The 22,395-nt window shown below is 50.1% G+C and overlaps 3 protein-coding genes across 4 annotated transcripts in view; all 3 read left to right on the top strand.

Moving 5' to 3' along the window:
- Prpf31 (pre-mRNA processing factor 31) overlaps window positions 1-6,211 on the top strand; it is an 11,181-nt gene extending 4,970 nt beyond the window's left edge. For both annotated transcript variants that reach the window (XM_005371395.2, XM_026778159.1), the window contains exons 8-14: window positions 731-888; window positions 1,224-1,313; window positions 3,603-3,730; window positions 3,834-3,906; window positions 4,462-4,590; window positions 4,675-4,773; window positions 5,786-6,211. In XM_005371395.2, the coding sequence (XP_005371452.1) occupies window positions 731-888; window positions 1,224-1,313; window positions 3,603-3,730; window positions 3,834-3,906; window positions 4,462-4,590; window positions 4,675-4,773; window positions 5,786-5,911 (803 nt within the window). In that variant the 3' untranslated portion in view covers window positions 5,912-6,211. The remainder of the gene's footprint in view (window positions 1-730; window positions 889-1,223; window positions 1,314-3,602; window positions 3,731-3,833; window positions 3,907-4,461; window positions 4,591-4,674; window positions 4,774-5,785) is intronic.
- An 810-nt stretch (window positions 6,212-7,021) lies between these two features.
- Window positions 7,022-16,206, top strand: LOC113455772 (translation initiation factor IF-2-like). Its single transcript, XM_026778134.1, has 4 exons — window positions 7,022-7,038; window positions 10,516-10,687; window positions 10,900-11,369; window positions 16,147-16,206. Exons 1-4 carry the CDS (start codon window positions 7,022-7,024, stop codon window positions 16,187-16,189), a joined length of 702 nt encoding a protein of 233 aa, XP_026633935.1. The 3' UTR covers window positions 16,190-16,206.
- The window catches only part of Cnot3 (CCR4-NOT transcription complex subunit 3), a 10,101-nt gene continuing 3,857 nt past the window's right edge, over window positions 16,152-22,395 (top strand). Inside the window, exons 1-12 of the mRNA XM_026778133.1 lie at window positions 16,152-16,224; window positions 16,331-16,398; window positions 16,611-16,685; window positions 16,828-16,917; window positions 17,169-17,297; window positions 17,395-17,490; window positions 18,498-18,717; window positions 18,809-18,942; window positions 19,511-19,567; window positions 21,000-21,381; window positions 21,463-21,586; window positions 22,286-22,391. Coding sequence (XP_026633934.1) covers window positions 16,200-16,224; window positions 16,331-16,398; window positions 16,611-16,685; window positions 16,828-16,917; window positions 17,169-17,297; window positions 17,395-17,490; window positions 18,498-18,717; window positions 18,809-18,942; window positions 19,511-19,567; window positions 21,000-21,381; window positions 21,463-21,586; window positions 22,286-22,391 — 1,506 coding nt within the window. The 5' untranslated portion in view covers window positions 16,152-16,199. The remainder of the gene's footprint in view (window positions 16,225-16,330; window positions 16,399-16,610; window positions 16,686-16,827; window positions 16,918-17,168; window positions 17,298-17,394; window positions 17,491-18,497; window positions 18,718-18,808; window positions 18,943-19,510; window positions 19,568-20,999; window positions 21,382-21,462; window positions 21,587-22,285; window positions 22,392-22,395) is intronic.

Here is a 22,395-nt window from a genome sequence, read left to right as displayed (position 1 = left end):
CCTTAAACCCACACAAAAGTAGAGAAAACTGAGTCCCATAAGTGTCCTCTGATCTCCATGCACAGTCCCTACACATTCACATAAAATAACTCCCTCACACATACACGCACAAATGACCCCATACCCTTCCAGATGCAGTGACTTAGACCAGTAATCCCAGTATTTGCAAGGGTGAGGCACAAGGATTGCTTTGAGTTTGAGGCCAGCCTGGGCTACAGAGTAAAATACTGTCTCAAACGAGCAAACAAATGAAGATATCTTAGTCACTGTTCTGTTGCTGTGAAGAGACACCATGGTCAAAGCAACTCTTGTAAAAGAACACATTTAACTTGGGCTTGCTTACATGCTAGAGGCTTGAGCTGTTGTTGTCATCATGGCTTGATGGCTTGGTAGCAGGGAGCATGGCAGCAGGCAGGTGTGGTGGTAGAGTAGTAGCTGAGAGCTGCGTCTTCACCTGCAGAGAGAGAGAGAGAGAGAGGAGCGGAGAGGAGAGGAGAGGAGAGAGATTGGATCTGGCATGGGCTTTTGAAACCACAAAGCCCACCCCCAGTGACGTACTTCTTCCAACAAAGCCACAGCTCCTAACCCTTTTAATTATCAGAGTTTCGCTTCCTGGTGACTAAGCATTCAAATATATGAGCCTATGGGGGACATTCTTATTCAAATCACCAAGGTAACACATGAGCCTTCAGATGTGAACCTTTTGTTCTTCTGACCTCACCTTTTGCAGGTGTGGCCGGAGGCCTGACCAACCTCTCCAAGATGCCTGCTTGCAACATTATGCTGTTGGGGGCCCAGCGCAAGACATTATCTGGTTTTTCCTCTACCTCAGTGCTGCCCCACACCGGCTACATCTACCACAGTGACATCGTGCAGTCTCTGCCCCCAGTGAGTCCTTTACCTTGTGCCCTGCTCCCAGCCCCCATGCCTTATCTGGTTTCACTGAAATAGCACTCAGGAGCCTGGAGGATAGGACAATATGGGTTGGAATAGCGAGAACACAATTCTGGGGTCACCACTTGGTAATGAGGATGGTAGGATGTCTGGAAACTGGGAACCCTGCAGTTGGGTAGCTGGAGTACAGCCCTCAAGAGGCTGTTAGTTCAGTGTGAGGCCTGCCTCCTAGAACATGGGGTACAGCTGCCCTAGATGAGAAGTGACTATTGTGGTAGCTTATTTACCTCTAGAGGTTCAGTTTCCTCTCCCCCTTTCCATTGCTCCAGGATCTCCGACGGAAGGCAGCCCGGCTGGTGGCTGCCAAATGTACTCTGGCAGCCCGTGTGGACAGTTTCCATGAGAGCACAGAGGGGAAGGTGAGGAGAGGACAGGCATCTGTCCCTGGGCTTGGGGTCTTTTCATGAGAAGAGGCTATTTTAGAGAGCTCTCTGGATTAGCAGACAGATGTATGTTTCTGCAACCCCCGCTGAGGTCATCACCTTCTCACCTCTGCGCATCAGATGCATAGGGCAGCTGTACCAAATCACCGTAGATGGAGTGGCTTAGTATACATGTTTGCCAGGTCTGGTAGCTTCTATCTTTAGCCCCAGTACTTGAGAGGAAGAGGCAGGAAAATCACTAGTTTGAGGCAGCCTGCACTATGTAATGAGTTTCAGGCCATATGAGCCTACATAGTGAGATCCTGTCTTTGAAAAAAAAGCACAGGGCTGGAGATGTGACTCAGTAAACTAAGTTCTTGCATGCAATTATGCGGACTTGACTTCAGTTCCCAAAAATATAGGGGGAAGAAATCAGGCACAGTAGAATGATTAAAAACTCAGAGAAATTGGGGTTCAACCTGAAGATCCTAAAAGCAAATAGCCAGTTACTGGCTCCTACCTTGACCTCAGTCTGAAGTGGCAATCCTGCCTCCCAGAATCTCAGAATGTGTATTGAGAGCTGTTTCCTCCCACTTTATAATCCTCTCTAGGGCTGGATTAAAGGTGTGTACCACCATGATTAAAGCCATGCACTACCCGATTTCTGTGGCAACTAGTGTGACTACTGAGATTAAAGGTGCATGTTGTTGTGGCTACTGGGATTAAAGGTGTGTGTCACCATAACCTGGTCTGTAAGGCTGACCAGTGGGACTGTTTTACTTTCAGATCTTCAGGCAGTCTTTTTATTAAAATACAATTGAAATGCCACTATAGTAGTACATGCCTGTAAATGCCAGTGCTGGGGAGGTGGAGTCGGGAGGGTATCTGGGGCTTGTGGGTCTGTCAATCAAACCAGCAAGCTCCAGGTTTAGTGAGAGAAATCAGGTGAGGGGTGAGTATAGAAGCCATGTGATACCAATCTCTGGACTCAGATGTACACACACAGTCTCCAGCCTTTTTGACTCTGCTAGTTTGGGACCCCTTGTGACAGTGCGAGGTATTGTCACATCTCAGTCCTTAGCCAAGTCACATCTGCAAAGCTCCTTTGCCATGTGAACTCTAGTCACAGATTCTAGAGACCAGACACATGGCACCAAGACAGAGCTCTGTGTTGGAGGGGCCAGTGTTTTGCCCACCACACTAGAACCTGTCCTCTGCTCGTAGGGATATGACTCTAATGGTACCTTCTGTTTTCCTGGGTGGCTTAGGAAGAACTGAGTCTCTGCTGTGTGTCACTCTGCTAGAAAGGCCATCATATCCTAAGTCAGGGTTCAGTGTCTCTCTCTGCCTTTTGCCACTGTCTAGACAAGGAAGTACAACACGGAATTACACAGATGTCAGATGTCTGCCTCCATGGCTTTTTTTTTTTTTTAAAATGTGTGTGTGTGTGACTGGGTGGGGGGGTACTGGGATGGAACCTAGAACTTTATACGCTCTAAACAAGTGCTCTATCACTTAGCTACATCCTCAGTGACCCCCCTCCCCGCACACTTTTTTTTTTTTTTTTTTTTTGAGATCTTTTCTTTAGTCCAGGAAAGCCTTGAAGAATTTTGGTCCTTCTGCCCCAACTTTCCTGGTAACTAGGATTGGAGGTTGGTGTCACACAGCATTTATGTTCTAGCTGGGACCAAAACACCTAGGCAGTAGACCTGACAAATCTGTAATGGGTTCAGTAGTGCTGTGTGAATACCAGGGACAGTAAGGGGCATTATAGGATGAGGAAGCCTGGGTTCTGACTCTGCTAGGATGTGAGGAAGAACTCTGAGGAGGTTTTAATAGGGACCTGAGTGAAGTTAGAGTCAGATGTGTGGATGCTTGTGCTCACCACTTGAGTGTTCTAAGCAGAGGGAATAGTGAATACAAAGAACCGGAGGCTAGAGTTCTGTGAACCCCAGCAGGGAGAAGGGCCTCTGGCTGCTGTGGAGGCACAGAAGCAAGCCACCTCAGAGTATCTGTGGTGTGAGGTGACACAGTCGATGACATACTGTCTGCTGACTGGGAAAACAAGGATCTGTGTTCAAAGGACTCAGGTGGAAGCAGTTACCCAGAGGGTAGAAGGGTTAAACCAGGGAACCCACAGGACACCAGTCCTGGCCCAAGGAGGACAAACCTGTCTTGGGGACTGTACAGTCAGGTGGGCAGATACACAGTAGATGGGTTGGTGATGAAGACAAGAGGGAACAGTCCACACAGCTGGCTACAGCTTCTCTCCAACTCCCTGCCCAGGTGGGCTACGAACTAAAGGATGAGATTGAGCGCAAATTTGACAAGTGGCAGGAGCCACCACCTGTGAAGCAGGTGAAGCCTCTGCCTGCACCCCTTGATGGGCAGCGGAAGAAGCGAGGGGGCCGAAGGTAAGGAGCTCTGGTGGGGCTAGAAGCTGAGAAAGGAGGCGGGGAGGAGGCTGGCACCTTCTCAGTCAACTCCCTATATTCTGTTGACACCTACCTTTCCTAGGTACCGCAAGATGAAGGAGCGGCTAGGGCTGACAGAGATCCGGAAACAGGCCAACCGCATGAGCTTTGGAGAGGTCAGGCTTGCTCCACAATAGCAGTGGGAACTTGAGGGTTCTCTCTGCACATCCTGCTGCCGCCATCCCTCCTCTCCACCCTGTAATCCCAGAGCAGATCTGGGGCTATCCCAGCCTCCTCCCTTGTACCTAGCCTCCCCTCTCAAACCACCTACCCCATGGAGGGTGATCTTTGTAGCTCTGAGGGCAGCCCTCCCACCCGATCCCCCATGCTGCACCTATATCTGACCATCATCCAGGTGGTCCTGAGAATCCACTTAGTTGCCATCTCACCTAAGTAACCCATCCCAATTCTTGGCAAACTTAATTTGAACATAGGGAGAAATGGCCACTCTCTACCCAGGTCAGGAACTAGTTCTTTACAGGGTTCCCAGCTATCCCCAAGCAGAGTTAGACGGGGCTCTTCCAAGGTCATTTAGTGCAGTCAGTTCTCCTGGCTCAGCGGGCACCCATGAGACTGGCTGATTGGAGGCTCCCTGGGTTTCAGTGGACTGCCCTGGAGGACTGGCTGAATGTAGCCAGCTTCTTAACAGTAGGCCACTCCTATCTCACCAGATTGAGGAGGATGCCTATCAAGAAGATCTGGGCTTTAGCCTGGGCCACTTGGGCAAGTCAGGCAGTGGGCGTGTGCGGCAGACACAGGTGAACGAGGCCACCAAGGCCAGGATCTCCAAGACACTGCAGGTATGTACTGGCCCATGGGAGTGGGAGGCAAGTAGGACATGGAGGTCAGTGAGCCTGGATCATAGCCTCCCCTTTTCCCTGCAGCGGACCTTACAGAAGCAGAGTGTGGTGTATGGCGGGAAGTCTACCATCCGTGACCGCTCCTCAGGGACTGCCTCCAGTGTGGCCTTCACTCCACTCCAGGTACTACACCCTCTCCTACTAGACGTGTAGTAGGGTTATTGTGGAGGCCCTGTTGACTTAACACGTGAAGAGCTTAGGCATCCAGAGCCACACAGTAAGTGCGAATGGTTGGGAGTGACAGCTGTGACAAGCTCAGACGAACTTTGGAACTGGACCTATGACTCTATCCATGTGATCCAGATACTCTCTGAGCTTCCTAGTCTTTGCTTTGAGATGGCCCCAGTAGTCAGAGTAACCTTAAGGTGGGCTTGAGTATCATACCAGCCCCATATCATTGCACAATGTGAACCACAATGGCCTTGGGTTACTCATAACAGAGGCTGGCAAATGTATCACATAATGTCACAAGTGAGCACCTACCTGCCATCTTCCAGGCTTCAGGCAGAGTGACAAAAGAGACAAACCTTGCCTTTTAGGGGGTCATGGGCTGGAGAGGACAGATGAATGAGTCAAGTATATGCTGTATTAGAAGGCCATGGGTGCCAGAGAGAAGCAGGAGTGAAAGGTGGTGGAGCCAGGGACGGACCAACAAGAAGACTGGAAGCATTCAAGACAATACAATGCCAGCATTATCACTGTCACGGTGTGGGATTTGCAGGAAACTCTGGCTGGTCATGTCCTCTGGGGCTCAGTTTCCTCATCCAAAACTACACAGGAGTTTGGTGTCATCTGAGGAAGCTAACAATCCTGATGTCCAGGCACACTGGGTCAAAATCAGCCAAACTGAGGGAGACTCCGGGGACTGTAAACAGTTCTGTGTTGCCGGGCGGTGGTAGCACATGCCTTTAATCCCAGCACTCAGGAGGCAGAGGCAGGCGGATCTCTGTGAGTTCGAGACCAGCCTGGTCTACAAGAGCTAGTTCCAGGACAGCCTCCAAAACCACAGAGAAACCCTGTCTCGAAAAAAACAAACAAACAAACAAAAAAAACAGTTCTGTGTCTGCTGGAGTGGTTCTCATACAGGAGGGAGGCCTGAGCCTCCCCACCTTACCTCTCACCCACTCCCTTGCAGGGTCTGGAGATTGTGAACCCTCAAGCAGCTGAGAAGAAGGTGGCAGAGGCCAACCAGAAGTATTTCTCTAGCATGGCTGAGTTCCTCAAGGTCAAGGGTGAGAAAAGCGGCACCATGTCCACTTGAGGGGGGCCCACACCCCAGGTGGCCACCCACTGGAAGGACATGAAGGATTGGAACTTCAGAAGTGATGGACTTCCAGCCAGGAAGTTGTGGTGGAGGCAGCCTGCCCTGCTCTGTTCTTGGCTCAAGGCCACAGCATCCAAGGAAAAGGGTGAAAAGCCTTGATCTGCCTCTCCCAGCACCCAGACTGCTGCTACCCCAAATGGGTGGAGGAATTCCTCGCACTCATCTTTTTTACTTACATGGGGAAAGGAAGTGCTTTTTCAGAAAGAGTACAATTAAATGCACATTGTCAGGCTCTGCCCAGAGGGTGTGGTTATTTGTGAAAGGCCCAGAAGAGTCAGAGCTGTGGCATTTCCAGTCCAGGTAGCATGGACCCTGCTGTCTTCTGCTCTTACCCTGGAATCTAAGAAGATAAAAGCCCTGTGCATTTCTGACATCACCACCCACCCCCTGAGAACCTCAGCATCATGGCCAAATAGTATGGCCACCACAAAGCTCCAGGGCCCACAGGATTATTGTTCCTCTGGCTAGAAACCTCCTTGGTCCAAGATCCACATCTGTACTGTGAGGCACCTAAGAGATCTGGGAAGTATGTGCAGAAAGCACCTAGGACTGGGCTTAGGGGGGAGCCAGTTATTTTAATCCATGATTGATGAGGGGACCATGCCTGAGTCCTCAGCAAGATTGAGGCAGATGGGCACCCTGCCCTGGGAGGCACCAATGCCAGATACGCAAAGGAAGCACACACTACCCAGTCTGACTCTATTTTTATTTTTATTTTTTGGTTATTTATTTATTTTTTTTTTGGTTTTTTGAGACAGGGTTTCTCTGTGGTTTTGGAGCCTGTCCTGGAACTAGCTCTGTAGACCACGCTGGTCTCGAACTCACAGAGATCCGCCTGCCTCTGCCTCCCGAGTGCTGGGATTAAAGGCGTGTGCCACCACCGCCCGGCTCCAGTCTGACTCTAGAACTAATGCTCAGCCAAAGGAAAAAGTAGAACAGGGTGGATCATTTTTGGTGTGTTATGAATCTGTGGTTCTGCAGAAAGTAAGGGAGAGTCACAGCTGGCCTCCATTTTCTCAGCTTGAGCTTAACTCTGAGGGTCTGAACATGGACCAGCTGCTAAGGTCAGGACTTCTCTTACTCATTGTTTGGCAGGTCTGTCTTGGGCTTCCTGGTCCCTTTTCCTCCCTCTGGGCCTTCCTGTCTCCCCACTCTATCTTGATCCCAATCTCCTGTGGGCCTGCTAGGGATAGCACTTTGTCCAGCACTCTCTTTAGAATCCTTGCTGTGTCCCTGCCTGACTTGCATCTGACATTGCCATTGGTGAATGGAGAAGATGTGAATCTCAGAATTCAACATCCTGCAGAATGCCTTGAGGGCTCTCTAAGAGTTCTAGAGTCCGATTCAGATTTGCTAAGGTAGAGCTAAAAAACGCGTATTTCATCCTGTAATCCTAGCTACTCGGGTAGGTTAGAAGTTCAAAGCTACCTGGACTTTGAAAAATTCTGTGTCCAAAAAAGAAGAAATTTAAGTTGGGGAGAGGTTTGGAGACAGTACTTTTGGTAAAGTGCCTTTCAAAAAAGCATAAGAACCAGGGGGTGGATCTCTTGAGTCTGAGGTCAGACTGGTCTACAGATCGAGTTCCAGGACACCCAGAGCTATACGGAGAAACCCTGTCTTGAGAGAGAGAGAGAGAGAGAGAGAGAGAGAGAGAGAACAAACAACCAGCTTAAGAACCTGAGTCCAGTACTCAGCACCCATATAAAAGGCCAAGAATGGTAGCATGTGTTTGCCATTCCAATGCTGAGCAGGTAGAGGCAGGTGGATCATTGGGGCATGCTACCAGTCATCAGATGAGTGACCTATCCTAACAAAAAAGAAGAAGAAAGAGCTACTGAGAAGGCTAATTTGGCCTTCATAAACACATGCATGTGCACCTACACATAATACATTCATATGTACACACAATTTCAGAAAAGGGAGTTGGCTGAAGAGATTTCTCAGTGGTTAACATTGGCTGTTCTTCCAGAGAATCTAAGTTTGACTCCCAGTACCCATATGGCAGCCTACAGTGGCCTATAATTCCAATCCCAGAAGATATGACATCCTTTTCTGGTTTCCCTGGGCACCAGGCACACTTGTTTTGCACAGACATACATGTAGGCTACACACCCATACATACACATAAAATGTCTCTAGAGGGCCAGGAATGCAGTCGTTCACCTCAGGGTGCTTGCCTAGCTGTGTCAAGGCCCTGCTGGGTGTGGTGGCATACACACACCTTCAATCCCAACGCTCCCAGGCAGAGACCAGATTTATGTGAGTTGGAGGTCATCCTAGTCTAGTCCTGAGTTTCAAGGCTTACATAAGATCCTTTAAAAAGGGCAAAAGCTGAGACATGGTGTAATTCCAGCACTTGGGAAGTGGAAGCTGGAGGACCAGGAGTTCAAGGTATCCTCTGCTACAAAGCTAGTTCTAGTCCAGCCTGTCCTATATGAAACCCTGCCAAAAATGAGATGAGAGGCAATTGGGGGAATAGTTCAATAGTAGGGTTCTTTCCTCTTGTGTGAAGCCCTGGGTTCAAATCTCCCTTCTGTGAAAGAGAAAGTGCATTTCCATGTGCTATTGATGGTACTGATTAAAGGACTATGCTTCGAAGTGAGTGGTTTTTACCTTAGCTGCACGTTGGAATTACCTCAGGGGGAAAATGATAGCTCATTCTTATCTCCAGGAGTTGATGTAATTTTTCTAGCAGGAGCCTGGGTATTTGGACACCCCTCCTCCCAACTTCCCAGGTGATTCTAAAATGCAACTAAGCCTGAGAATCAAAACTCTGTTCTTGAGGTCATCAGCATGCCCTGGGAGCTTGTTAGGAAAAGCAGAATTGGGGACCACCTAGATAATCTGCATCTTAACAAATCCATAAGGGCTTCCTGATAAGGCTAGAAGCAGCTCCACATTCAGGGCCTACACAGAATAACTAAGCTGTACATGAATAACAAACTTGAAAGTGTGGTATGGGGGTGTTAGAAAAATCTGGACGAATACAAGTTCCTAGATTTCACTTTCTTAAGTCTACGTGACCCTAAAAATGTGCATTAAAAAAAAAACTATGTGAATGTGTTAGAATAAGTGCACCAGCAGTGGTCAGGTGATGGAGTCATACCCTGGAACTGGTGTTATACAGGCATGTGAGCCACCATGTGGGCGCTGGGAACAGAATCCCGAGTCCTCTGCAGAAAAGGGTATCTTAACTGCCGAGCCATCTCTCCAGCAGAATACACTTTTTATAGGCCATTTCTTCCTCTCGCTTCATGCCATTCTGAGGGGGTGTCCACATTCTCCTCAAGTTTGATTTATTTTAGTTTCCTTCACCTAGGCAGGCAGAGATGGATCTGGCTTCCCAGTTCATGAAAACGTGGTGCTCAAAAAGTTTTCAACATAAATCATTGCTCGGACTCATCATCTACTAATTCAGCCAAAGGTTACATTGTGCTCTATAAGTGTCAGACACTGAGAAATCCAGAGAGGGAGTCCCAAGTAAGTATTTTTAAAAAAAATTCAGAATTTGAACAAAATTAAAGAGGCTCATTAAGCATTCTACAAGAGTGGTCAGGGAAGTTTGCTCCCTAAGAGAAGAATCCTAACAGTTCCAATAAGTAGCCGTTACAGTAACTGAAGTATGGTAAAGCGCAGTTTCTTCTGCAGCTTCTGCAGCAACAGATTCCTTGCAACACCAAAGGAACGGAGATAGAGGAGAGTGTCCCGCAGCCGGCTTGTTCACTTAACTGGAGGCAGGAGAGTCCCGCGCAGACACTTTCTGCACTTCTGCTGTGCATGGTGCTAGTTGTCTCTGATTCCGCCTTTCCTTCTTCCATCCAGAAAGCATTCTGAAAAGAGATATGCCAAGCATAGGCACTTGGGAAACTATTTAAATGAGGATCAGAAAACAGCCTGGATGGCAGGAATAGGAAAGGATGCTCGAGAACCACACCTGTCGGCAGCACCCTCGGTTAACAGCTACCCTATTGGCCAAACTGGAAATAGGAGGGGCCTTCTCGTCTAGCTCCGCCCCTTAGGCCTGGCGGCTCTTTTGATTGGTAAATAACTTGGGCTTAATACCCCCTCCCAACCCCAGTCACCTGTCCGTCTCCCACTAGGTAAGTGGCCTTTAACACCCACTCTCCATGCCTTCCGTCGTTTTCCCCTACCCACTTCCATGACGAACCAATAAGTTCGAGGCAGAATATACGTCGCAACCAATTACAGCTGCCTTCAAACTTGACGGACGACTTCCCGCCCCTCGCCCTGACTCCTCCCCGCAGCCAATTGATTTAGAAGAAGGGGGCGGACGCATCCAATCAGCACGACACAGGCCTCCTGATTGACACTCGGGCCCTCGCGCTGGCGTGTTGTGCTCTGAGGCGGGGAGGAGGAGGAGGAGCCGGGAAGAAAAACCTGAGCCAATCCAAGCCAGCTGAGCGGGAGGCCAATCGAACGCCGCGCCCTGCAGAGATCAGCCAATCAGAGCGAGGGGGCCGGCCGCATCCTCCCTCGGAACCAATGGGACACGCCTGACGGCCCAGAGCGACGTGCTGCAGGAGCAATGACGGACCTGTATTCGGGGCTCGGGGGCGGGCCGACGCCAGAGACGAGAAGAGAGGAGGGGAGGCCTCCTCCGTCGCCGCCATCTTGGACCGGGCCCGTTCAGCTTCCGTGGAGCCGTCGGCAGCCGCCGCCGGGCCTTCCCTTGAGCCCCGAATCCCCTACTCGGTCGTCTAGAACAATCCCGGGCCCACTTCCTCTACCAACAACCCAACCCCACTTCCGGCTTTCGCGCCCTCTTATCGCGATAGCGCCCGGGCTTGGGGCGCGAGGAAAGAGGAAAAAAAAAAAAGGCGGCTGGCGGGCGCTCGCCTCTGTCTCCCCCTCCTCGCCTGTCGCGATACGCTCCGCAGCGGCGGCGCCAGCTCCTGCGGTGAGAGCGTCAGGCTCGACTGGGCCGGACCCCTTCCCCTCTTCCCCCAGCGTCGTCGGCCGCCTTCCCGCTCCGCGACCCCTCCGCCTGTCGCGACCCGCCGGGCCCCGGCCCTGCCCTGGCCGCGCGCTCAGGCCTGCCTTCAGCTCGGGCGGGCAGGCAGGGAGCCTCCGCTCTCCTCCCGCGTCCCGATTCCCGCGTGGCAGCGCGCCGTCCCCGGGTGCGAGGTGCCCGCCCTCCTCCGCGTCTGGCCGGTCTTGGAGCGATGGGCGCGCAGCGGGCCGGGAAGAGGCTTTCAGCTGTGGGTGTGGGGGGCACAACTACAGTCATGCCCTCCCCGGGTGCTCCCTTTAGGATCGTGGCCTCTGTGCACCCGAAAGCTCCAGTTTGTTGGTGTCTTGCTAGGGGGAAGCCTCTTTGGAAGAGATGGATCTGGTGGAGGAAAAGTCCCCAAGACCCGAGGTTGCAGCTCCCGTTGTGAGTTGGAGCCTAAGCCAAAGTTTCCACCTTGTCCTCACAGCTCTAGCAGTGAAGTCTCCTAGATGTCCCATTCCACCAGCCTTATTTTAAAGGAAGCATGTTTTTTTTAACACTCCTTCCCCAAACCTTGGATTCAAGACTGTCCACCATCTAGCTCACTTCCTGGCTTCAGGTCTTTTCCATCTTTGAGGTAGGGTATCAGCGGCCTCTAGCTTTGGGGGTGCAAGCTGTTGGCCTCCCTGGATGTGGTTTCCTAGTGGTGGTGTCAAGTCTACTGGTATTGCTGTGTGTGCTGGGAGCTGTTTAGCTCTCCTCAGCCTGTGTCCGTGGAATGTGAGCTCCCGAGCTCTCAGTTATTGGTATGCTATTGTTGGGGACAGTTGAAGCACCTCTTCTCAACAGCTGCATCTCAGTTCTGTGGCTGTCAGTTCTGGATTCGATGTGTCCTCACTGTCTTCACCTTCTCCCCTCATCACATGGGTTGTTTCTCCCTTCACTTCCAGTCTCATTTCCCCACCTGTGTGTACGTGTGCTCTTCCCTGATTGAAATACACTGGGGGAAAGCCTCGGACCAGAGCTAAATACCTACCCTGTAGGGATGCAAAGGTCCCTCGCCTAAGTCTCCTGCTGTGCAAGGGGTGGCCTTTCTCCCTATACTTGGGTTGTCTTTGTTGGGTAGTGTTGTCACCTGCAAGGTGAAGTTCCTGCCTTCTTTGGTATCAGCTTCCCCCTCTCCTGCATTTGAGATAGCTACACTCCCTGTGTACTTTGAGGCTAGGATACTCTTGCCTGGCTAGTATGATTTACTACTTTTGTGATCTTTCTGAGGGTCTACAGTGAAGGTTCTTATGCCGTGTCCGGGACTTGGGGGAGAGAACACTGTGGTCACTTTGCCTACAACTAAAGATTAGGGATGACTTTTCAAGGTGTGGTTTCTCAACCTTTGGTGTCGGGCCTCTCCAGGAGCTACAATTACCTCTGACCAGAACCTACTTTATCCACCTAACGGAACTCCCATGTGGCGGTGCCAGGGTCCATGGAGGACCAATGCTGCTTGCCACTCCTCCTGGCTTTAGTGTGAACCCTTTTAGCTGCAAGATGCCTTGTGCTATGCTCCAAGATGCTTGTGTGGCCACTCCACAGCACCAGCCTTCAGGATTAATGTTATGCCCCTCATCAGGTCTGTGTATGCCAATCTTGAAACCTGTGGTGAAAAGTTCTGGAAGTTGTTTTGTTGACTCCTGTTGTGAGTCCTGATTTCAGGATGTGCCACAGTCTTGGACAGAGAGCCATCAATGAGCCTCCATCTGGGCCAAGAGGTCCAGCTTCTTCCACGCTGTCCGCAGTCCCTCACCATCTGTGTATATGTATGCTTTGTGTGAAGGTGCTTGCCTACTTCAAAAGGGCCCTGTGGTGATGCCTCCTAGAGAAGGGTCTTGGAAAATGTCGTGGGCAGTCTTCTGTGGCGGCACCTATAGTTTCAGACTCCAGCACTAACTTCTTTTCTGGCTTCTGAGGTGTGGGTACCCTCTTGGTGGGGAGTGTTTTTTGTGGAGAGAAGGTTAGCAGTGACTCCAGCCTCTAGAGTAGAAATTCCTGGGTATGTGGGCCTTGTCTACTCTGGAACAACAGCTTCTTGCCAGGCAGAAACTCTTCTCTAATCACAGCTGTGTCCATCTTGATGACTGAAGCATTACACCTGTTCTTTTTCTTTATTTGCTTAAATTTACTTTCATTCTACGTGTATTTTGCCTCCCCACATATAAGGGCACTGTGTATGTGCTGTCCCTGAGAAGCTATGTTTCCCCTAGAACTGGAGTTGCAGACCCTTGTGAGCTGTCATGTGGGTGCTGGGAACTGAACCTGGACTGTCTAAAAGAACAAGTGCTTTTACCCAAGACATCGCCAGCTCTTAAATTTTTTTTTATTATATATATTTTTAAAGTTGTGTTTTTGGTCTGACAGAAATGTGGGGGGTCAGAGAAAAAGTTTGAGAAGTTGGTTCTTTGCTTTTACTATTTGGGACTTGGGGATTGAATCCAGATCACCAGTCTTCATAGCAAGTACCTTTATCTACTCAGTCATTTTACTGGCCCTTAATTATTTTTTAAATTTGTTTGTTTGGTTTTTGTTTGTTTTTTTTTGAGACTGTGTCTCTACGTAGTCTGAGACGGCCCGCCACTCACTACGTAGACCAGGCTGGCCTTGAGATCTATCTGCCTGCCTCTCCCAAGGACTGGGATTAAAAGGCCCACTCTGGCCCGACAGTTTGTTTGTTTGTTTGCTTGTGTTTATTTATTTGGTGTGTGTATGCGTTTTAGCACATGTATACATGTGAAAGATGGAAGACACCTTTTGAGAGTCAATTTTCTCTTTCTACCATGTGAATCCTGGAGATTGAATTGAGGTTGTCAGGCTTGGTTTATGCTGATCCCACTCACTGGCCCTTGTTGCCCCTTTTTAGCACTTGTTTCTAGCCCCTTTAGTAAGTATTTCTGTCATTTTTATGCTGCCACAGTACTGTATTCTTAATGTAGGGCCGTATTACCTCCTCTCCTGTGCTTCAGTCCCAACTACTTCACTGTGAGATTAGGGTAGGACCTCACCTCTTTTTTTTTGTTGGTTTTTTTTTTTTTGTTGTTGTTTTTCTCGAGACAGGGTTTCTCTGTGGTTTTGGAGCCTGTCCTGGAACTAACTCTTGTAGGCCAGGCTGGTCTTGAACTCACAGAGATCCGAGTGCTGGGATTAAAGACGTGCGCCACCACTGCCTGGCTGCCTTCACCTCTTATGGTTGCAGTATCTGCCCAGAACCCTTCTGTAGGCTCTTGTTTAACATTCCTTCCTTCCTTGGTGTAAAAAGAGGCTTTTCTGTGCTGGTGGATATCAGAGCCAAGACTCATTCCTGGTCAAGATCCTGAAGACCTCTTGCTGATTCCATGCAAGGTCCATGGACCAGAGAGGTACCAATTCTTTGGTCTCCTAAGTGGAGTTCTTTGCTGAGTCCTTTTGCTAGTTGCTTTATCTCAGATTCCTGGTTTATGGTGTGTCAGTCAATCCTTAGATAAGAGTGCTGTTTTTGTTTGTTTTGTTTTTGATAGATCCTGTGCTGTAGAGATTTTAAGTTCCCAGGTGCCACCCATACCTACCTCTCCACAGCGTGGGATTCCACAGAGTTAATTTTTAAAATCCTTTCATAAAAGGTGCCAACCCCATCCTCTTCAGGCCTCTTTTTCTAAAGCCTGCTCCGTAATGTCCCTTGGAGTAGTTGCTAGCCATCTGTGATTAGTACAAGTGAATGAGCCAGGAATAACAGTGCACTCTCTAACCTCAGCATTAGGGAGGTCAAGGCAAGAATGTGGGTTCAAAGCCAGCCTGAAGTGTTTACTAAGACCCTTTCTTGGAAAGGGACAGACTCTGTTTTTCCATTGCACTGGCTGTAGTACATTAAACTGACTCTGAAACATTTCCCACCTGCATGTTTTGTTTAGAATATTTCTCTGGGTATTATTTTCCTTGGTAGTAAGATCCCTCGTTATGGCTGCCCACCAGGTTGAAATTCTTGGTTGTGGGAATATAGGACAGTTTCTGCTTTTATGGTTGAGAGCTGCTTTGGGGCACCCCTGTCCTGTTTAGTCTAGTTCTCAGAGACTTGCTTGTTAGTATACTCTGGGCAGGGTGGGGTGGGGGCAGGTTCTGCTAGCAGTTCAGAAATCCTCTTCACATGACCCTCCCTCTCCGTGTTCCTCTGTTTCAGAGTCAAGTTTTGTAGTGTGGATTTCTCTACATATAGACCTCCCCTCTTCAGTCCTTTGTCCTCTGGCCCCTCTAAGCTCACCTTCCTTCAGAATAAAAAGAGGTGTCCCTCTGTGCGTTTTGGTTTCTGCCCTGTTGGGTTCATGTTTCTGAGTCTATCTGATCCGGAATTCTTCCATGTGTGCGGATCTGCTCTCTCACAGCTAAGGTACTTCTTTACTGTCTTATCTTCATAAGCTTTCTATCTTCTCCCAGCCCTCTTTGAGGTGCTACTTCCTGCTCCCAAGTTTCTATAACCATTTTTAATGTCAGACACTTCTGGCCAGGGACATTATCTTTTGGGGCTCCAGGATTCTGCTGTGAAATAAATTTCTTGAAAGTGTGAGATCCTCTTGTTTGATACCCTGCTGTGTCCTTCATGAGCAGGTTCAGGTCTTCACAGCTGGAGAAATCCCCCGTCACTCTTCCCCTTTAGTGTACACCTGCATACACAGTATCTCATTCGTGCCAGGAGTTGCCAGCCTCATATATTTCCCGACTTGCCTGGAGTGGCCTCTCCCAGTCACCTCTGGTCCCGACCCGTTTAGAGTCTTCAGTTAGGGTTCGTACCTCCATCTGAGCAGTCCACCTGTATGCTGCACGTGCTGTAGTGTCATCTAGAGAACAGATGCTCTGTACTAAAGAAAGGTTTTGCTCCCTAAGTCAGAGGCCCACAAATAAGATACAGCATTCTTTGTTTCAGCAGTATCCCAGAATCCAATCTGCCCGTCTCTGTACTGGGCGATTGAAGGAATGTAGGAACAGGCCAGATCTTCCTTATCAGATAGGAAATGTAGCTGGGGATGTAGTTAGATGAATGAATGCTTGCACATGCAAGGCCCTGAGTTCTGTTATCAGGTAGGAAAGAGGGCAGGTAACTGTTTCTTCCCTCTACCATCCTACCTACTCCATGATTGCCACCATGTTTCTGGGTTTAAACTAGCCACAGAATAGATATTAAATCCTACCCAATTTTCCCCAGCAGCGTCCGTTTCCAAGGGAGTATGAAGAGAGTTCGTCTGTAGGGCAGGGAAGATGGCGGACAAGCGCAAACTCCAAGGTAATAGACTGCCTGCTATAAATGTGACCGCAGGCCCTCTTTTCCGGGAACTTGTCTTTGGATATTTGCTGCCTTGTCAGGATCCTAAGTCTTCTTCTCTGTCTAGGTGAGATTGATCGCTGCCTCAAGAAGGTGTCCGAAGGCGTGGAGCAGTTTGAAGATATTTGGCAAAAGGTACATAGCCTAGAAACCTCAAAATCTGGGTCTGTGGGGAGAACCATCAAGAGGTTCAAAGTCTCAGGGTGTTGACCAGGGAAGCATCCCTAAGATCAACTATGGGGAGGGGGTCCTAGATTTCTCAGCCAAGGAAGAGACTGGACCTTTACTGCTATGGCGAGTTCTGGGCAGCCACTCTCACATTGACTGCTGAATTCTTCATCCCTCAGCTCCACAATGCAGCCAACGCGAACCAGAAAGAAAAGTATGAGGCTGACCTAAAGAAGGAGATTAAGAAGCTACAAGTGAGGGGGCTGGGGCTGGACTCTCTTTGTCCTGTGGGAGGAGGGATGGGGAGAGTGGACTGCTGGGTCCCAGGGAGAAGAGGTCACTGAGGGCCCCAGCTCCTGCGCCTACAGCCTAATATTTTGCTGCTTCTCTCTTCAGCGGCTGAGGGACCAGATCAAGACATGGGTAGCATCCAACGAGATCAAGGACAAAAGGCAGCTTATCGAAAACCGCAAGCTCATTGAAACGGTAAGAAATCAAAGCCAGGGGCTCTGTGGGGTGGTGGTATGATCAGGTTCCTGGGACGCTAGAAGGCAGAGCAGCCTTCTAGGAGCTGCCACTCCAGACCCCTGGGAAGATTAATGTCTCCACAACCAAGGGAAGGACAAAGATTAGGGCTCAGTCTAAGAGATAAGGTCCCCAGGCTGTTTGTAGCATTGCTGGCCCTTAGAGCTCCTATCTCATCTTTGAGAGCTCTCCACCATCTGTACTCTCCACAGCAAATGGAACGGTTCAAAGTTGTGGAACGAGAGACCAAAACCAAAGCTTATAGCAAGGAGGGCCTAGGTCTGGCTCAGAAGGTGGACCCTGCTCAGAAGGAGAAGGAAGAGGTTGGCCAGTGGCTCACGGTGAGTTGGGACAAAGAAAGAAGTGAGCACATGGGCCCAGACTTAAGTATATGTCAGGGACTTGAGGATGAACCCCTATTCCCTTCTCTCCCCCCAGAACACCATTGACACCCTAAATATGCAGGTGGACCAGTTTGAGAGTGAGGTGGAGTCACTGTCGGTACAGACACGCAAGAAGAAGGGCGACAAGGATGTGAGTGAGGGGAGAAGCACACCCATAGGGTAGGGGTGGATGTGGCCTGTGTACAGGAAGCCTCTGGAAGCTTATGGGAATCTAGTTCTGGGTGCCAAAAATATATCTGGGGTAGAGATTGGAGAAAGCAGGATGGATAAGGCAGCCTAGCCAGCTGAGTGGTATAGGGAGGAGGTAAGACAGAATCATGGGATATTTGTTAGGGCTGGTTTGAGTTGAAGATAGACTTAGGTTCCGCAGGGACCACAGAGTGAGTGAGACATGGAAGGACAACCAGATTGGGAAGGTACACAGCACCCCAAAGATCCCAGGTTCTCCTTGGAGGTGGGGTGTCCCTGGGAAACCAGTGGCAATGGTTTGGACCAAAGACATGTGTTAGGGTCCTGGATCCTACAGCTGTAGGATTGTAGAGTGTGAATTCAAAGGGCTGTATATTTAATGGTGTCACCAGAGAAGGAAGTTGGGATGGGAAATGAGAGATATGTCATGATTGGTGAGAGATTTGAGAATCAGAGAGGGAAAGAGTGGGTGTCATTAACAAAAGGAGGAATTTGGAACTGGTACTAAGGTGTCGTGTAAAGGGAATTGGAACCTTAGGAGGAGCAGGAGCTCCTCTTATTTATCCTTATTACTATTGCAGTGAGATGGGATGTATATTCCAGGCAGAGGTCAGAACAGTGGGGGAGGGCTGGGTGAGACTTGCTGACAGGTGAGCCAGATAGAGGCCAAGTGTAGGGCTAGCACAGACAACAATAGATTTCAAGGGATCTTCAGAGCCCAAAGGGGTTTGAGGAGGGAAAAGTGGGACCCTGAGATGCCATAAACCTCAGATTGGTCCTCACTGGGACGGAGGGTGGGCAGACTCCTCACTGCCCCATGCTAGGAGGGGCTGGAGTGGAGTTTTTGGGGTACCCTGGGGATGGGGGACTGAGGACAGGTTCTGTGGGGGCAGGAGGGCCAGGCAGGTGCTCTGCAGCCCCTGAGCCTGGCCCTGGGCTCGCCAGCAGAAGCAGGACCGGATTGAGGGCTTGAAGCGGCACATCGAAAAACACCGCTACCATGTACGCATGCTGGAGACCATTCTGCGCATGCTGGACAATGACTCCATCCTGGTTGACGCCATCCGAAAGATCAAGGATGACGTGGAGTACTACGTCGACTCATCCCAGGACCCTGACTTTGAAGAGAACGAATTCCTCTATGACGACCTGGACCTCGAGGACATTCGTGAGGCCCTGGGCTGACCTTCATGGCACAGAGGGTGAGGGCAGGAGGCATGGTTGAGCCAGCTAAGCATGCTGCTCCCCTGCCCCCACAGCACAGGCGCTGGTCGCCACCTCCCCACCCAGCCACAGCCACATGGAGGATGAGATCTTCAACCAGTCCAGCAGCACGCCCACCTCAACAACTTCCAGCTCTCCCATCCCACCCAGCCCAGCTAACTGCACTACGGTGAGGGTCTGGGGTTATTAATAACTTGGGTTCCCAAGAGGGTGGGCATGGGGATATCAGAAGCCCAATCTTCTCCTAGAGAGAGCAGCTAAGGAAGTAAAGTCTATAGGCTTTTTTTATTTTTTTATTTTATTTTATTTTTTTCTTGCCTCTGAGGCCCTTGCTGGTGTGGAATGAATATACAAAGTCGAAAGATAGACCCTAGGTTCCCACTCAGGTTTGCCATGCATGTTGGTTTTAGGTGGTGGTGGTGGGATGACCTGAGCAGCTGGGTGTTTCTTCTCTGACAGGGACCCTGGGTTGAAGTCTATAAAGAAAGCAAGTTGCTGGGTACTTCATAGGATGGGAGTGGGTGCTGGCTCTCAGAAGACAGTACTAACAAGCTCAGATTTAGGTGTTTCCCAGAATTTCAGGTTGGATGTTGGAACAGCTGTGGGTCACAAGGCCTGTCAGATGGGCCTTTGAGAGATTAAGAGCAATAAGGGCCCTCCTGGGTCCCTAAAGGATTGCCCTTTGTTTTGGCACCCTGGAGGTCACATAGTTTCTGACTCTACTTCCCCTATATCAGGAAAACTCTGAAGATGATAAGAAGAGAGGCCGCTCAACAGATAGTGAAGTCAGTCAGGTGAGTCCAAGTCTGACTGATGTCTTGTCACTTGTTTATTTAGTGGTCCTTTAAAGTCCTGAAGCTGGAGTGCTGGCCACAATGCTGGGCTCTTGGGACAGTAGCATGCAAGAAACAGTGTCACCCTGAAGACAGGCTGATGACTGGTGCTGTGGTTGAGGTGGCCTATGTTCTGGCCCGCAGAGGAAGACTGGATGGTACTGTGGGCAGCAGCAGGTCACAGTGGGGGCTGTGGCAGGATGCTTGGAAATATGAGAGGTGGACCTTTTAGGATTGAGGGCCCGGTCTTTGTAGGCCATTTATGAAAGTGATAAGAAAGTCAGACTGCTTATCTTGTGCTGGTTGCAGGAAGTAGTCCCTGCAAGACTACTTCTCCTTAGGAAACGAATGTTGTAGGATCAGAAGGATCCCAAAGCCTCTGGAGTGATAGAAGCGATATTCCCAGGTGGGGGGACCTCAGTGGGCACCAGGGTTGGGGGGAACAGCAAGGGTAATGGAGTTTGGAGTGAGGGAGACTGGGGCAGGGACTCCTGGGAGTGGGCCCAGCTCTGCCACCTTGCCAGGCCCCCTGACTGTCAGCAGTGATCCCAGGAAAAAAGTGAATGGCCAGTTCCCTTTGGTACGTGGTAAGTGAGGTTCAGAAGTCCAGAAGGAGGTTCAGCGTGACAGCCTTGTTGTTGGAACTTCCTGAGATAGGGATTTTCTGGTCATTACACTCTGGAGCAGTGTATTTTACAGTTCTCTGACTATAATGGACCTTTAGCTGACATTCAGAAGTATTCTGGCTATCCCAGTTCCCTTACTCTTAAACATTTAGGCTGATCCAACTAATCCCAAATTGAGATGATTTTTTTTTTTTTGAGAGGGTTGTTTAGTTTTTGTTTTGTGAGAGTATCTCAGTGTGGCCTTGGCTGGCCTGAACTCGCCTAATAGACCAGGCTAATCTCAAATTCATCTGCCTGTCTCTGTGTCTTATGTGCTAAGATCAAAGGCATGCACCACTACTCCACATCTCAAATTGAGGGTATTTAAGTGTTTCCACTGGTCTCCTTTTGGTCTTTTGAGACAGTTTCTCTGTATAGCTTTGAAGCCTGGCCTCAAACTCACAGAGATCCATTTGTCTCTGCCTTCCAGGTGCTAGGATTAAAGGCATGCGCCACCACCGCCTGGCATGGTCTCTGTTTTAACAAGATCATGTGGATCTTGTGGATCATGTGGGCTACAGGGGGCAATGTCCAGCAAGGTCTTGGGACAGCTGAGTGGGCTGAAAATAAATAGGTCTTAAACATGAAGGCAGTCACGTTCTCTTAGGTGCCTTGGATGGTGTGGACAGTTGATAGCAGGTCAGAGAATATGTGGGGAGGCAGTAGAGGCTTGTGGGTAGTGGACAAGCTGGTCTAGTACCTGACCCTCTATTCTTTCTTTCCTGCAGTCTCCAGCCAAAAACGGCTCCAAGCCTGTCCACAGCAACCAGCACCCCCAGTCCCCAGCTGTGCCGCCCACCTATCCCTCTGGCCCCCCACCTGCCACTTCTGCCTTGAGCTCCACCCCTGGCAACAATGGGGCCTCTACCCCAGCAGCACCTCCAAGTGCCCTGGGCCCCAAGGCCAGTCCAGCTCCCAGCCACAACTCGGGTACTCCTGCCCCCTATGCCCAGGCTGTGGCCCCACCCAATGCCAGTGGGCCCAGCACTGCCCAGCCCCGGCCCCCCAGTGCCCAGCCGAGCGGGGGAAGTGGTGGTGGCAGCGGAGGGAGCAGCAGCAATAGTAACAGTGGCACAGGCGGAGGGGCTGGCAAGCAGAACGGTGCCACCAGTAAGTGGAGGCCAGTTTGGGGGACAGGGCAAGGTGGGCAGTGGCTGACAGTCTGTTTACACTTGCCCTTCTTTTCTCCAGGCTACAGTTCAGTTGTTGCAGACAGCCCTGCAGAGGTGGCCCTGAGCAGCAGTGGGGGCAGCAGTGCCAGCAGCCAAGCCCTGGGGCCTACTTCAGGCCCTCACAACCCAGCTCCAAGCACCTCGTGAGTTCTGGGGTGGCAAGGTGTGGGCACTGGCTCTCATGCCATTCTTGCTGCAAGGCTCCAAGTTCTGCCCTTTTTTTGATGGTGTCCAGTGCACTCTGCCTTCACCTCAGCAAGGGTATCTGTCCCTGCTTACCACCTGGGATGTGTATACATTAGTTCCCAGCCTTGTCCTTTCTTTTACTGATTTTTTTTTTTTTTACTCTGGGTTTGAGACTGCTGTCTCTGCATTTCTGTTCTTTGTTCTGAGGCAACCTGTCTGACATTGGTGTGGGGGCTTACTTTCCCTCTTCCAAGTCAAATGTCCTAATCCTCCATTTCTTTAGCATGACGTCAGATGACTTCAGCTGTTTCCAGACAATGCTGAAAGATCTGCCACCTTGCCCCAGACATTAGCAGTCCCATTGGGAGTGCACCTTGTGTGTCTGTGCAAGGCTACTTTATATATATATTCATATCAATTTATAAATAGATTTATTCTGAATCTTGCCCCAGTGTTCCCCCTTCTTTTAAGCTGTTAAGGGATCCTAAATCCTGCATTCCCAACTCAGTACCTCTGCTGAATGGAAGAGGACCCTAGAGATTGGTTCTGCTCCTGCCCACCCCAGCTGTCTTACCTTCAACTGCCCCCTTTGGAGCCCATTTTCTGTACTCATTCTCTAGGGACCTTAATCTGAGTCTCCTCCATTCTTTACCCAGAAAGGAATCCAGTACGGCAGCCCCAACGGGGGCTGGGAATGTGGCTTCAGGCTCAGGGAACAACTCAGGGGGACCCAGCCTCTTGGTGCCACTGCCTGTGAATCCCCCCA

Source organism: Microtus ochrogaster, unplaced genomic scaffold (assembly GCF_000317375.1).
Source record: "Microtus ochrogaster isolate Prairie Vole_2 unplaced genomic scaffold, MicOch1.0 UNK108, whole genome shotgun sequence".
Taxonomy (NCBI): Eukaryota; Metazoa; Chordata; class Mammalia; order Rodentia; family Cricetidae; genus Microtus; species Microtus ochrogaster.
The sequence above is the reverse complement of the archived record's forward strand: the minus strand, read 5'-3'. Positions and strand labels throughout refer to the sequence as shown.